This window comes from Geotrypetes seraphini, chromosome 6, assembly GCF_902459505.1.
Source record: "Geotrypetes seraphini chromosome 6, aGeoSer1.1, whole genome shotgun sequence".
NCBI lineage: Eukaryota > Metazoa > Chordata > Amphibia > Gymnophiona > Dermophiidae > Geotrypetes > Geotrypetes seraphini.
Window position 1 is genome coordinate 251,216,096 of NC_047089.1, and position 15,889 is coordinate 251,231,984.

Here is a 15,889-nt window from a genome sequence, read left to right on the forward strand (position 1 = left end):
AAGCAACCCTGCTATCTTTTGAGAGGTAACCTTGAGCTTTATTTGCATCCATTCTCTAGTGGTAAAGAAACGTCATTTCTTTACTTGTGTGAGTCAGTTTTCTTTCTAATCTAATCTAATTGAATCTTCACATTTAATGTTCTGCCAAATCCTCTTCAGGGCACAGAGAACAATACCATTTTTTTCATGATTATTTGGTTTATTTAAAAAAAAAATTGTATGGTGAATTGGGGAGAGTTGAGAACCAGGAAGTCAGATACTTAATCTCCATAACTAGTCCCTGCTCCCGTCATCAGCTCCTGCTGGAAATGTTGCAGGCCTATGGCACACCCCTCTCCTCCACACTACCAGGGCCAGCTCAGCCTATTGTCCAGGTGGGGCTCTGGCCCAGGGCACTGGTGAAAAAGGGTGCCGAAATCCCAGTCTCTCTCTTCTCTCCCCTCTGCAGGTGGAGGAGAGACGCCAGGTTGAGATTAAGGATTTTGGCACTCTTTATTATCAGCATTAGGGGAGGGAGACTTCAGATTGGGGGGAGCTACTAAATTATGAGTAGGGAGGAGGCACCGTTCACTAAGACTAGGGGGACACTCGATGAACATAAGAACATAAGAAGTTGCCTCCGCTGAGGCAGACCAGAGGTCCATCTCGCCCAGCGGTCCGCTCCCGCGGCGGCCCATCAGGCCTGTTGCCTGAGCAGTGGTCCCTGACTATTTCTATAGCTTACCTCTTACTCCTATCCCTATAACCTACCTCTATTCCTATCTGTACCCTTTGTCCTCTAGGAACCTATCCAAACCTTCTTTGAAGCCCTGTAACGTGTTCCTGCCTATCACAGCCTCCGGAAGCGCGTTCTATGTATCCACCACCCTCTGGGTGAAAAAGAACCTCCTAGCGTTTGTTCTAAACCTGTCCCCTTTCAATTTTTCCGAGTGCCCCCTTGTACTTGTGGCTCCCCATAATTTGAAAAATCTGTCCCTGTCTACTTTTTCTATGCCCTTCAGGATTTTGAAGGTTTCTATCATGTCTCCTGTAAGTCTCCACTTCTCCAGGGAATAGTTAAGCTCTGGAACACATTACCAGAGGTTGTGGTAAGAGCGGATAGTGTAGCTGGTTTTAAGAAAGGTTTGGACAAGTTCCTAACATAGTAACATAGTAGATGACGGCAGATAAAGACCCGAATGGTCCATCCAGTCTGCCCAACCTGATTCAACCCAAATTTTTTTTTTAATTTAATTTTTTTTTTTTTTTTAATTTTTCTTCTTAGCTACTTCTGGGCAAGAATCCAAAGCTCCACCCGGTATTATGCTTGGGTTCCAACTGCCAAAATCTCTGTTAAGACTTACTCCAGCCCATCTACACCCTCCCAGCCATTGAAGCCCTCCCCTGCCCAACCTCCACCAAACGGCCATACACAGACACAGACTGTACAAGTCTGCCCAGTAACTGGCCTAGTTCAATCTTTAATATTATTTTCTGATTCTAAATCTTCTGTGTTCATCCCACGCTTCTTTGAACTCAGTCACAGTTTTACTCTCCACCACCTCTCTCGGGAGCGCATTCCAGGCATCCACTACCCTCTCCGTAAAGTAGAATTTCCTAACATTGCCCCTGAATCTACCACCCCTCAACCTCAAATTATGTCCTCTGGTTTTACCATTTTCCTTTCTCTGGAAAAGATTTTGTTCTACGTTAATGCCCTTCAAGTATTTGAACGTCTGAATCATATCTCCCCTGTCTCTCCTTTCCTCTAGGGTATACATATTCAGGGCTTCCAGTCTCTCCTCATACGTCTTCTGGTGCAAGCCTCCTATCATTTTCGTCGCCCTCCTCTGGACCGCCTCAAGTCTTCTTACGTCTTTCCCCAGATACGGTCTCCAAAACTGAACACAATACTCCAAGTGGGGCCTTACCAATGACCTGTACAGGGGCATCAACACCTTCTTCCTTCTACTGACCACGCCTCTCTTTATACAGCCCAGCATCCTTCTGGCAGCAGCCACTGCCTTGTCACACTGTTTTTTCACCTTTAGATCTTCGGACACTATCACCCCAAGGTCCCTCTCCCCGTCTGTGCATATCAGCTTCTCTCCTCCCAGCATATACGGTTCCTTCCTATTATTAATCCCCAAATGCATTACTCTGCATTTCTTTGCATTGAATTTTAGTTGCCAGGCATTAGACCATTCCTCTAACTTTTGCAGATCCTTTTTCATATTCTCCACTCCCTCTTCGGTGTCTACTCTGTTACAAATCTTGGTATCATCTGCAAAAAGGCACACTTTTCCTTCTAACCCTTCAGCAATGTCACTCACATACATATTGAACAGGATTGGCCCCAGCACCGAACCCTGAGGGACTCCACTAGTCACCTTTCCTTCCTTCGAGCGATTTCCATTAACCACCACCCTCTGGCGTCTGTCCGACAGCCAGTTTCTGACCCAGTTCACCACTTTGGGTCCTAACTTCAGCCCTTCAAGTTTGTTCAACAGCCTCCTATGAGGAACTGTATCAAAGGCTTTGCTGAAATCCAAGTAAATTACATCTAGCATATGTCCTCGATCCAGCTCTCTGGTCACTCAATCAAAAAATTCAATCAGGTTTGTTTGGCACGATTTATCTTTTGTAAAGCCATGTTGCCTCGGATCCTGTAACCCATTAGATTCAAGGAAGTACACTATCCTTTCTTTCAGCAATACTTCCATTATTTTTCCAATAACTGAAGTGAGGCTCACCGGCCTGTAGTTTCCTGCTTCATCCCTGTGACCACTTTTATGAATAGGGACCACATCCGCTCTCCTCAAATCCCCAGGAATCACTCCCGTCTCCAGAGATTTGTTGAACAAGTCTTTAATAGGACTCGCCAGAACCTCTCTGAGCTCCCTTAGTATCCTGGGATGGATCCCGTCTAGTCCCATCGCTTTGTCCACCTTCAGTTTTTCAAGTTGCTCATAAACACCCTCCTCCGTGAACAGTGCAGAATATACTCCATTTTCTCGTGTAACTTTGCCAGACAATCTCGGTCCTTCTCAAGGATTTTCTTCTGTGAACACAGAACAGAAGTATTTGTTTAGCACATTTGCTTTCTCCTCATCACTCTCCACATATTTGTTCCCAGCATCTTTTAGCCTAGCAATTCCATTTTCTATCTTCCTCCTTTCACTAATATATCTGAAAAAAATTTTATCTCCTTTTTTTTACATTTTTAGCCATTTGTTCTTCCGCCTGTGCCTTCGCCAAACGTATCTCTCTCTTGGCTTCTTTCAGTTTCACCCTGTAGTCCTTTCTGCTCTCCTCTTCTTGGGTTTTTTTATATTTCATGAACGCCAACTCTTTCGCCTTTATTTTCTCAGCCACTAGGTTGGAGAACCATATCGGCTTCCTTTTTCTCTTGTTTTTATTGATTTTCTTCACATAAAGTTCCGTAGCCATTTTTATTGCTCCTTTCAGCTTAGACCACTGTCTTTCCACTTCTCTTATGTCCTCCCATCCTAACAGCTCTTTCTTCAGGTACTTTCCCATTGCATTAAAGTCCGTACGTTTGAAATCTAGGACTTTAAGTATCGTGCGGCCGCTCTCCACTTTAGCCGTTATATCAAACCAAACCGTTTGATGATCGCTACTACCCAGGTGAGCACCCACTCGAACATTAGAGATACTCTCTCCATTTGTGAGGACCAGATCCAATATTGCTTTATTCCTTGTGAGTTCCGTCACCATTTGTCTGAGCAGAGCCTCTTGAAAGGCATCCACAATCTCCCTACTTCTTTCCAATTCCGCAGACGGAACATTCTAGTCCGCATCCGGCAGGTTGAAATCTCTCAACAGCAGAACCTCCTCTTTTCTTCCAAACTTTTGGATATCCACAATCAGATCCTTATCAATTTGCTGCGATTGAGTCGGAGATCTATAGACTACACCCACGTAGATAGAAGTTCCATCTTCTCTTTTCAGAGCAATCCATATCGCTTCTTCCTCTCCCCAGGTCCCTTGCATTTCGGTTGCTTGGATATTGATCTTTACATAGAGAGCTACTCCTCCACCTTTATGACCATCTCTGTCCTTCCTAAAAAGATTATATCCCAGTATGTTTGCAACCCATCCATTTGATTCACTGAACCATGTCTCTGTGATAGCAACAATTACTAGATCTGCCTCTAACATCAGGGCTTGCAGATCATGAACTTTGTTGCTTAGACTGCGAGCATTTGTGTTCATCACTTTCCAGCTATTTTTCAGCGATAATCTCCTTTTTCGTATGGATTTTTGTGTCGTTTCACTTTCCGTTGCAATACTAAGAAATGAGTTGCTGATATTGCTTATGTTGCAGCCTTTACTACTATCACATCTTTTCTTTTGCCGGGGGTGCTCTCTATAATTGTCCTTCGTACATACACCACCCCCACCTTCTAGTTTAAATGCCTAGAAAAATGTTGTCTAAATTTCTCTGCAAGGTTTCTTTTTCCTGCTGTAGTAATATGTAGCCCATCAGTGCAATATAGCTTCTTGTCCTTCCATGTATTTCCCCATCCTCCTATGTACCTGAAGCCTTCTTGATGACACCAGGCTCTGAGCCATCTATTAAAGTCTTCTGTGTTTTTCACTCTTTGCTCTCCCTTTCCATATGCAGGCAGTATTTCAGAAAAAGCTAAAGTCTTTACAAAAGGTTTCATGCCCTCACCAAGCTCCCAAAAAGCTTTCTGTGCTGCAAGTGTGGAGTTGTTGGCCAGGTCATTTGTTCCCAGATGGATAACAACATCAGTGTTAAAATCCTTAGTTTCTTCCTTAATTATAGTCAGTATTTTCCTGGAACTCCTGGTAGCTGAGGATCCTGGAAGACATTTCACTATTTTGGTCTCCTCGCCCTGTGTTCCAAGGTTAATGCTTCTGATGATGGAATCCCCCAACAGTAATAGTTTTCTGTTTTTGGCTTTTTTATTTGTACTTAGGGTGCGCTTGTTCTCTTGAGTTACCTTCATTGGTTCCAGTCCCACCTCCCTTCTGTTTTCTTGAGTATCGCAGTGCACTAGTGGAACAAAGGAATTCTGTAGAGGGAATATTAGTGAAGGTGGATGTTTCTGTGTTACATGTCGCAGTCTTCCTGAGCCTACTGTGACCCATTTATTCCTGGGCTGTTTTATTCTTTGAGGTAGAGGTGGTAAGTTGGTATGATTTTGTGGAGTGATGGAAGCTGCTTTAATTGTATTCAATTCCTGTTTAAGTTTGCAGAGCTCCTCCTTAATACTGGCAAGTTGAAGACAGATGGGGCAAGCCTTTAGCCTCCAAATAGTATGTCTTGGAATTAAAGCACCACAGTGATTGCATAGAATAAAGGTCATCTTAATTGGTTGTGAAGTGACTTGATTTGAGTAGTCCTGATTATATGGGTCTCTATATATGAATAGTGGTCCCTGGGGTTGGTGGGACTATAAGTCTTACCCTTACTCCTATGAAAGGAAAGGGAAAGAGGAAATAAGATTTAACAGAGGAAAGAGAAGGGTTTATTTTTTTGTGCTTTTTTTTTTTTTTTTAGTAAGAAATAGGGATGAGAAGAGAAATTAAGCAGATATAATGCTGAAAACCAGTGAAAAGAGCAGAATATGAAATGCTGAGTAACTTAGCTTTTAGAAGTTCACAGGGCAGCCTTGTTCACAGCAATGTCCCAAAGATAATGCAATTAACCTTAGAAGTAAAATAGAGCCCCTCCCTTCTCCACCTAATCAGCAGAAAACAATGGCTGAATACTAGTAAGACAGAAATATAGGCTCTATACCACCTAAAACACAGTATTTTAAACAAAAATGCAGGTTCTATCAGTGCTACCCTAAAACACAGGATTTATAACAGGATTTTCCCTACTTTAGTCACCCTGAGCCACAGGCACCAGGATTTAATTAGAGTTAACAAAGTCTTACCCTTTTTCCTATGAAGAGGAAGAGGAAATAAGATTTAACAGAGGAAAGAGAAGGGTTTATTTTTTGTGCTTTATTTTTTTTTTTTTAGTAAGAAACAGGGATGAGAAGAGAAATTAAGCAGATATAATGCTGAAAACCAGTGAAAAGAGCAGAATATGAAATGCTGAGTAACTTAGCTTTTAGAAGTTCACAGGGCAGTCCATAGGCTGTTATTGAGAAAGACACAGGGGAAGCCACTGCTTGCCCTGTGTCAGTAGAATGGAATGTTGCTACTCTTTGAGATTCTAGAATCTTGTTACTCTCTGGGATTCCGGAATCTTGCTATTCTTTGAGATTCTGTATGGAATGTTGCTACTCTTTGGGGTTCTAGAACCTTGTTGCTCTTTGGGATTCCAGAATGTTGCTACTCCTTGAGTTTTGGCCAGGTACTAGGGACCTAGATTGGCCACCGTGAGAATATAGAATTCATGGGACAGTCTGCAAGGTGTGGTTTCAGTGCTTTTGCAATATATTCGTTCTGGGTGATTTTGTTTCTACATTTTTTTTCCTGCAGGGGGAAACTGCATAGTTCCTTAAAACTGTAGCCTGCTGTGATTGCATTGCCTGCAGGTACCGACTGCATTGTTCCTTAAAGCTGTAGCCTGCTCTGAATGCACTGCCTGCAGGGGATGACTGCATTGTTCCTTAAAGCGGCAGCCTGGTGTGATCACAGTCTGCAGGGGGTAACTGCATTGTTCCTTAAAGCTGTAGCCTGCTGTGAATGCACTGCCTGCAAGGGGCGACTGCATTGTTCCTTAAAGCTCTAGCCTGGTGTGATCATGCTGTCTACAGGGAGCGACTTTGTTCCTTAAAGCTGTAGCTTGCTGTGATCGCGCTGTCTGCAGGGGGGCAACTTCATTGTTCCTTACAGCAATGCAGCTGTGATCACGCTGTGTGCAGGGGGCGACTGTATTGTTCCTTAAAGCTATTGCCTGCTGTGATTGCATTACATGCAGAGGGAAACTGCATTGTTCCTTAAAGCTGAAGCCTGCTGTGATTGCATTGCCTGCAGGGGGGGCGACTGCATTGTTCCTTAAAGCTGTAGCCTGCTGTGATTACACTGTCTGCAGAGGGCACTTCGTTGTTCCTTAAAGCTGTAGCCTGCTGTGATCATGCTGTCTGCAGGGGTCAACTGCATTGTTCCTTAAAGCTGTAGCCTGCTGTGATTGCGCTGTCTGCAGGGGGCAACTGCATTGTTCCTTAAAGCTGTAGCCTGGTGTGATTGTGCTGTCTGCAGGGGGCAACTGCATTGTTCCTTAAAGCTGTAACCTGCTGTGATTGCACTGTCTGCAGGGGTCAACTGCATTGTTCCTTAAAGCTGTAGCCTGCTGTGATTGCGCTGTCTGCAGGGGGCAACTGCATTGTTCCTTAAAGCTGTAGCCTGGTGTGATTGTGCTGTCTGCAGGGGGCAACTGCATTGTTCCTTAAAGCTGTAACCTGCTGTGATTGCACTGTCTGCAGGGGGCAACTGCATTGTTCCTTAAAGCTGTAGCCTGCTGTGATTGCACTGTCTTCAGGGGGCAACTGCATTGTTCTTTAAAGCTGTAGCCTGCTGTGATTGCATTGCCTGCATGTGGCAACTGTATTGTTCCTTAAAGATGTAACCTGCTGTGATTGCATTGCCTGCAGGGAGCAACTGCATTGTTCCTTAAAGCTGTAGCCTGCTGTGAATGCATTGCCTGCAGGGGGCAACTGCATTGTTCTTAAAGATGTAGCCTGCTGTGATTGCATTGCCTGCAGGGAGCAACTGCATTCTTCCTTAAAGCTGTAGCCTGCTGTGAATGCATTGCCTGCAGGTGGCAACTGTATTGTTCCTTAAAGCTGTAGCCTGCTGTGATTGCATTGCCTGCAGGGGGCAACTGCATTGTTCCTTAAAGCTGTAGCCTGCTGTGATTGCGCTGCCTGCAGGGTGTGACTGCATTATTCCTGAAAGCTGTAGCCTGCTGTGATTGGATTGCCTGAAGGTGGTGACTGCATTGTTCCTTAGAGCTGTAGCCTGCTGTGATCATGCTGTCTGCAGGGGCAACTGCATTGTTCCTTAAAGCTGTAGCCTGCTGTGATTGCACTGCTGCAGGGGGCGACTGCATTGTTCCCTAAAGCTCTAACCTGCTGTGATTGCGCTGCCTGCAGGGGGCGACTGCATTGTTCCTTAAAGCTGTAGCCTGGTGTGATTGCACTGTCTGCAAGGGGCGACTGCATTGTTCCTTAAAGCTGTAGCCTGCTGTGATTGCTCTTTAAAACCCGTTCTTTACTACTACGGGGATTTAAAAAGAGCTCCTGAGCAGGGGGGGGGGGGAAAGTACACACTGTTGAGTGCATGGCAGACCGTCCCTTGCTTACCTTGGACACGATTAGCGGCTCCCTGTGCTCCAGGCTCCCTTTCAACGTGAAACCCCACAGCGCTTCCCCTTGCAGCTGCACATGAATGCACTGGAAAGGGACGGCTCTACTCTCCATTCTCTCCTCCAGGCCGGCTGTGGGAGCCCCCCGATCCATGCCCTGCACTAATCCGCGGCCAGCTTCATTCACTGTCTACTTCGATTTTACACACATGAGAAAGAAGAGGTGGGGGGACATGCACACACGCCTCCAGCAAGTATCGGGAGGCACTGACAGTGACCCGGAGAATCGAAGCCCTGCGACTGACAAGACACCGCAGCAATGGGTGGCCCGCGCCTGCCAAAATCCAGCCAATCATCTCGCAGTATACAAGGGGGGGGTCTTCTGAGGGGTAATTTTTTCACTCTACCCTTCTCGCTCCCTCCCCCCCATACACACACTCCCTTCTGAAAAAATAACAAACACACAAAACACGAAATTCTCAGTGCAAGGAAGAAAGAAGGCCGAGCATGGAAGCAGCGATTTTCAGAGTGATGTAATTTTGGGGGGTGGAGTCAGCATGCGAAAAATCGCAAATAAGTGAAACCGTGAGCGCTGAAACCACAAATACAGAGGGAGAAGTGTATTCTGTAATATGAAATATGGGTGTTAAGGTGTTTGTAATGGTGTAAGCGCTGGTCGCTTATTTGTTTGTGTTTTTCATATGTATTTTATGTACTTTTTACTGTGTATATTTAAATTGTGAGCCACCTTGGGAAAGGTGGGTTATAAAAAAAACCCCAAAAGAAATAAAAACTGTCCAGCTGACATTCTTCAAGGGTAGTTTACTACTAAAGTGTCCTTTCAACGAAATCAAAGGGTGAAGAATTTCGCCCATTGTTTCTCACATCTTATTCTTCCTCCTGTGAGTCTGAGTTTTCAGTAGCGATGGCAGATCATAATGTTGTAATGCTCGGGTGACATCTAGTGACATCCTCGCAGACTCGCAGGGCTTCTGTGAATCCAGGTTAAAGAAATGCCAAACAGGCCTACATTTCATCTCTTTTGTAACTAGGTCACCCTTTCTTGCCATTTTCACCACGCATTTTGCGTAACAAATTCTCTTTCCGAGCCAGCCAGGTGGGAAGAGCTGAACACAGAACGGAAGCGGACCACGGTTAGGCTGTCCATTTCATTGTGCAAGGGATCTGCCATCTCACTTAAAGGAGTCCCCCGCCACAGCATGCCCAGCCTGGGAATCCTAAATGGGACAGACACGTTCCCGCGCAGCACCTCACCGTGGCGCTGTCCACTGGGAATCGGTCCTGCGCCATTTAAATGCACAAACCTTTAATTTTCGTGGTCGGACAGGGCTGTGACTCCATTCCTTTTGCTCATCCTTCCTCTACTTTTGGTTTAATTGGTTTATTTCCATAGGAATAAACACAATGAAATAATGAGCATTTATTTAGGTGAAGACTTTCTACTGCATATTCCTAGTCACATTAGATTCCAGAAGAGTCCTGGTTGAAATGGAAGCTCAAAGAAGCTAAAACATCCCTCTTTGTCCTCCCTTCAGCTCTTTGTGCTGTATTCATGTTTCATAGCAATCAGGGAGGGAGATGAGCAGAGCCAGCAGCAGTAGACCACACAGGGCTCTGGCCCGGTACATGATTTCCTTGCAGCCTTGGGAGTCTGGGAGACATCAGCAGGGAAGGGAAAGGAAGATCCCCCTTCATATTTGTTCTTGTAGCTGTGGACTCAGGCAGGGAGGGGAAATTAGTTTTTGGGGCTGGGAAGGCTTACAGAAAGGGTGGTACATGCATGGAATAGTCTCCCAGTAGAGGTGGTAGCGACAAAGACTGTGTCTGAATTCAAGAAACTGTGGGACAGGCAGGAAAAGGAGATAGTGGATGCTCTGGATGTGCCATTTGGCCTTTATCTGCCATCATGTTTTTATAACCATAAAGCTCTATGACCTCACAATGCAGGTGTAAAGAGCCTTAGCCAATAGGAAGAGGAGATGCAAATGTTACGAGCCTTAGCCAATAGGCAGAGGAGGAGATAGTGGATGCTCTGGATGCGACATTTGGCCTTTATCTGCCATTATGTTTCTATAACCATAAAGCTCTATGACCTCACAATGCAGGTGTAAAGAGCCTTAGCCAATAGGAAGAGGAGATGCAAATGTTACAAGCCTTAGCAAATAGGCAGAGGAGGAGATAGTGGATGCTCTGGATGGGCCATTTGGCCTTTATCTGCCATCATGTTTCTATAACCATAAAGCTCTATGATCTCACAATGCAGGTGTAAAGAGCTTTAGCCAATAGGAAGAGGAGATGCAACTGTTAAGAGCCTTAGCCAATAGGATAAGGAGGAGATAGTGGATGCTCTGGATGAGCCATTTGGCCTTTATCCGCCGTCATGTTTCTAAGTCTCTTATATGGGGCACCTTTGATTTCAGTGTGATGCCTGGAAACTGAAAAAACTCCAGTTGTCGGTGCTGTATTCCTGTTATACGGGTAATTCTATAACTTGGCACTACCACAAGGGGGCATCTTAGCCATTATAGAATACTAGCACAAAGTTATACTGGCTGGCTGAAACACCTGTTTATGAGTGGGAATGGGTTCAGTACAGGAAGTGAGCTTGAAGGAGAAATGTCCACTTTCCTTCTGATTTATTAACCTTTACAAACAGATTCACCCAAGGCAGGTACAAATTATCATATAGCTTACAATTTTGCTAGCAGTATAACAATAGAAGAATGATTTTAGAAAAGAGAGGGTAGCAGCAAAAATACTCAAAATGCAATGGCATAGGAAGGGGGCGGGGGGACGAGGGGTGTCCCCCACCCCGGGTGCCAGCACCCCTCCTCCTCTCCCACCCCTCCCCTCACCAGCAACCCCTTCCCTCCCCCCCACACCTATAGTTGAAGTTGTTGCTTGCAGCGGTCCACCATGTGCTCCTCATGACCCTGTTGGCTCTCCCCATGTCACTTCCGGGTGCCGCCCATAGGAAGTGATGTCAGAGGGAGAGCCGACGGGGTCGCAAGGAGCATATGGTGGACCACCGCAACTTCACCTAGAGGTACAGGGGAAGGGGAGGTGCTTGTGGCAGAAGGGAGCAGTGGGGGGAGACAAGGGTGGGGGAGGGGTACCACCACCCCGGAAACCTTTCACCCTTGCTATGCCACTGCTTTAATGTAACAATTATTGTAGGTTGCAAAAATTGATCTCAAAGAGATGAATCCCTCTGCCGGCTTGTGCTTGGCCCATCCTCCCACGTGTCCCTCACCAAAATCATTTATTATATGTATTTATATACTGCCTATCAAAGTTAGTCAGGTGCTCAAGCATTTTCCCTCTGTCCCCGTGGGCTCACAATCTATCTAACATACCTGGGGTAATGGAGGGCCCAGGGTCACAAGGAGCAGTGTGGGATTTGAACCCATAACCTCAGGGTGCTGAGGCTGTTGCTCTAACCGCTACGCCACTCATTCATCCTCATGCCTCAGTCTTTCAGCCACTGTATATGGAAGATCAACCAAGTCACCACGGATGGGGTCTGAGGCAAAGCTGCCTACCCTGCCTTCCACAACGAGGACCATTGTGCTGGTAGATGATGGCATTGTCATCCATTGACATGGGAAAGCCCGCAATCCTGGAACTATACTGGCCATCCACTGTGGCCCAGTTGCTCACTTTAGGCAGATGTTACAGGTATTGCTCACCACTTACCATCACCACCAGGGGAGTAGGGGGAGGAATTACCTCTGCAGCCTGCCTTGGAACCTCTGCCAGTTTCTGGGAGGCGTGCAGGCTGGCTCTCCATTTCTTTGGGTGCAGGATGACTTAAAATTGCGCAATGCCATGTTTGTAGTGTTTCTCCCAGCTACAAAAGGGGCTGCCAACAGGGGGGTAGCATGGCTCCATATCAAGTATCTCATGAAGCCACAATATAAAATTTCACAGTGACTTTGATCTCATCTCTTGTGATTCCTTATCAAGTACTGCCTATCTGGATATACGGCAGCCTAAGTGGCATTGTCAAAGCAGAGGTAGACATCTGCAATGCTAAGAATAGTAGAAAAAAACAGTAGACCACAAAAGATTGGAAAAATAAGAATTGCCCAGTATCCTGTTTCCAACAGTGGCCAACCCAGGTCCCAAGTCCCTAGCTAGATTCCAAGTAGTAAAACAGATTTTATACTGCTTATCCTAGGAATAAGCAGTGGATTTTCCCAAGTCATCTCAATAATGGTCTATGGACATCTCTTTTAGGAAATTATCCAAACTTTTTTTAAACCCTGCTAAGCTAACTGATTTCACTACATTCTCCAGCAACGAATTCCAGAGTTTAATTACACATTGTATGAAGAAATACTTTCTCCAGTTTATTTCAAATCCACTACTTAGCAGCTTCATCGCATGTCCCCTAGTCCTAGTATTTCTAGAACGAGTAAACAAGCAATTCACATCTACCCTTTCCACTCCACTCATTATTTTACAGACCTCTATCTTATCACCCCTGAGCCGTCTCTTCTCCAAGCTGAAGAGCCGTAGCTGCTTTAGCCTCTCCTCATAGGGAAGTTGTTCCATCCTTTTTATCATTTTTGTCGCCCTTCTCTGTAACTTTTCTAATTCCGCTATATCTTTTTGAGGTACGGCGACCACAATTGCACACCAGTATTCCATGTTACAGCCATACCACAGAGTAATACAAGGGCATTATAACATTTTTAATCTTTGGTTTTCATTCCTTTCCTGAAGATTCCTAACATTCTATTTGCTTTCTTAGAAGCCGCTGCAGTGTATCCTCAATGTTGACGCCAAAGAAATACTATGGCAAATATAGCTATGTTTTGCCTACAAAAGCTGTGTCAAGAGGCAATAACAATTTCTCCAGTCTTCATCTGGTGGTAAAATGGGTTTCTTTTTCTGCTGTTCTGGGTATGTGCAGAATGTACCCAGTTATCTAGGTATCTCCACCTGAGTATATGGGCATCGTATACCTGGTTACCAGGCCGCCTCTATCCAGGTATAAATTGGGTTACTAGACGTTCGGATTTCCCCAGATGTCCTCCTTTTCGAGGACATTTCCAGGGGTCCAAAAGCCTTTTCAAAACCCGGGAAAATCTGGAAACCCTAGGTTTAAAGGGCCACCACTGACCCAGTTGCTAGGATGCTGGGTACATGACTGCTAGTATCTGTGTATAATTTGATACGTACCCAAATTTGGCCTGTTTGATAGTGTCATTGATATTCAAAGCAGACAGACAACACCTGGTTGTTTTGTGGTCAATATTTAATGGTGTCCAACAGCAATACAGAAGGTACATATGGCCTTTTTAGGCCTATTAAATGTCCTCATATGTGGATAGTTAAATGAGTGTATTCAGAAACTATCTGGTGATTTTTCCGGCTTTGAAAATACACTTTTAAGCTGCTAAATGACGATGAATTACACCAGCCAACAACTTCTGCTCACAAGCTCGGCTAACAACAGGCCACAAACATAGGTGCACAGTGTGTTTTGAATATCGGGCCCCATTTCACATCTCCTTACCCGAAGTTTAAATCCAATTTAAATGTTTTCTCCCATAATTGTCTTAATTGTCAGTAAAATGACCAATCTTTAGGGAGTAACTCTGTAAGGAACCACCCAGTTTTACATGGCAAGAAGGCTTACACGTAGGGTCAACGATCAAAGCAATTTACGAGGGGCCATTGAAAAGTTCTTGGCCCAACCGAGAATGATTGTGGAGCCACGAAACGTGCAAGTTATTCCACGCTTTCCTTGACCCTTTTCGTTTCAATGAGGCAAATGCATCTAGTAAATGGGCACAAGTATAAGGAAACCAAGCCACTGTGACATCACCGATGAGGTTGGCTCTTAGGCATTGGTGGAATGAGGCACCATGACATCACAATACGAGGGGCCACTGAAAAGTTCTTGGCCCAACCGAGAATGATTGTGGAGCCATGAAACTTGTAAGTTATTCCATGCCACGCCAGAAAGGTTATTGAGAATATATAAGGCAGGAGAAGGGTTATGCTGGCATAAGTGTGGGCAGAGAGGTACGTTTTCCCATATTTGGTGGGAGTGTCCTGTCCTTTCCCCCTTTTGGGAGGCATTGATCCTTGATTTACGGAAATGTAGCTCACAACCCTACCCAATTGCAGCTGAGAATTGTTTACTTCATGGAGATCCCCAAGAAACCCATAAACTATCAACACATCTTGTTTTACTTGTGTGCGTTCTTTGTAAACCGCTTGGATTTAGGTGGTCTATAAATTTTTTAAATAAATAATACATTTTACTGCAGCAAGACTTCTTATGGCTAAAAATTGGAAGTCAGGCTCTGTTCCATCTTTAGAAACGGTTTATAAAAAGGTAGGTTACTATCGTTTAGTGTCACTATTAGCAGCTCAAAAATGTGGACAACTCGCTTTATTTCATAAAATTGGGGATGTTTATACAGCATGGAAAGCACAGACTGTGGCAGGAGAGGTGAAGAAATTATTACTAATTTAGCCAAAAAAAAACCAACAAGAAGAAACAAGTGAGACCTGGTGACTTAGATAGGAGGGGGAGATAAATTGTTTCACGTTTTCTGTATTCATGTAATGAATAGTCAAATTACATTCCAACTTGTTTCTTTTTTTTCAATAAAGTTGTAAAATTCTAAAAAAAAAGAAAAAAAAAGAAATGGCTCTTGGCTATTTAAGTCACTTGTCCAGGGCTAATTGCGCAAACTCAGTGGCACTTAACTGGGCAGTGCTGTTGAAAATATCCAGTTAGTCCCCAAGAAGAATCCAGCTGTTTTGTGGGTGTTCCAGGGGCAGAGTCAGCCCTTAGCCAGTTACATACCAAAATTCAGCTCTTAATGACACAGGACCACATGAAACAAGAGTCCTATCTTTAGGCAGTTCTTTTTAGCAAGTTAACCTCCTCTTTACAAAGCTGTAGTAGCGTTTTTAGCGCCGGCCGTGGCGGTAAGAACTCCGACGCAGCTTTGTAAAGGAAGGGGTAAGTGCTGAATATCACCCTTAACTGGCTGAGGGGTCTTTTTATTAAGGCACGCTAACCGATTTAGCACACGCTAAATGCTAAAGCATCCACTATGTGCACTAAATTGGTTACCGCACCTTAATAAAAGGACCCCAAAGTTTTATCTGGTCACTTAGGCCTGGAATATTGAATGCCGGAGGCTGGACATGGGCCAGCAGTGAATATTCAGGCATAAAACCATTGATGGTTGCCAAAATGCTGAAAACCACTAATTGAACATCTACCTCTAAGTGGTTAAGTGGTAACACAGTAACATAGTAAATGATGGCAGATAAAAACCTGAATGGTCGATCCAGTCTGTCCTGTAATCACATGCATTACATTTTCATGATTAAATTAAAATGTCTTTTTTTCTTTGATATTTCTGGGCCATAGACCTTAGAAGTCCACCCGGTACTGTCCTTAGGTTCGAACTACTGGAGTTGCCGTTGAAGCTCACTCCAGCCTATCCAAACCATCTCCTTTGCGGGATTCAGACCAGTATTCTTTAAGTATGTACTTAAAGATGATGGGACAAGAAAACCAAAAAAGGAGACGAGTCCTCT

The 15,889-nt window shown here is 44.6% G+C and overlaps 1 protein-coding gene across 1 annotated transcript in view; it reads right to left on the reverse strand.

Annotated features, from left to right (window-relative positions):
* Window positions 1-4,994, reverse strand: part of LOC117362603 (cytochrome b-245 heavy chain) — a 62,021-nt gene extending 57,027 nt beyond the window's left edge. Inside the window, exon 1 of the mRNA XM_033949218.1 lies at window positions 4,971-4,994. Coding sequence (XP_033805109.1) covers window positions 4,971-4,976 — 6 coding nt within the window. The 5' untranslated portion in view covers window positions 4,977-4,994. The remainder of the gene's footprint in view (window positions 1-4,970) is intronic.
* Between the last annotated feature and the right edge of the window lie 10,895 nt (window positions 4,995-15,889).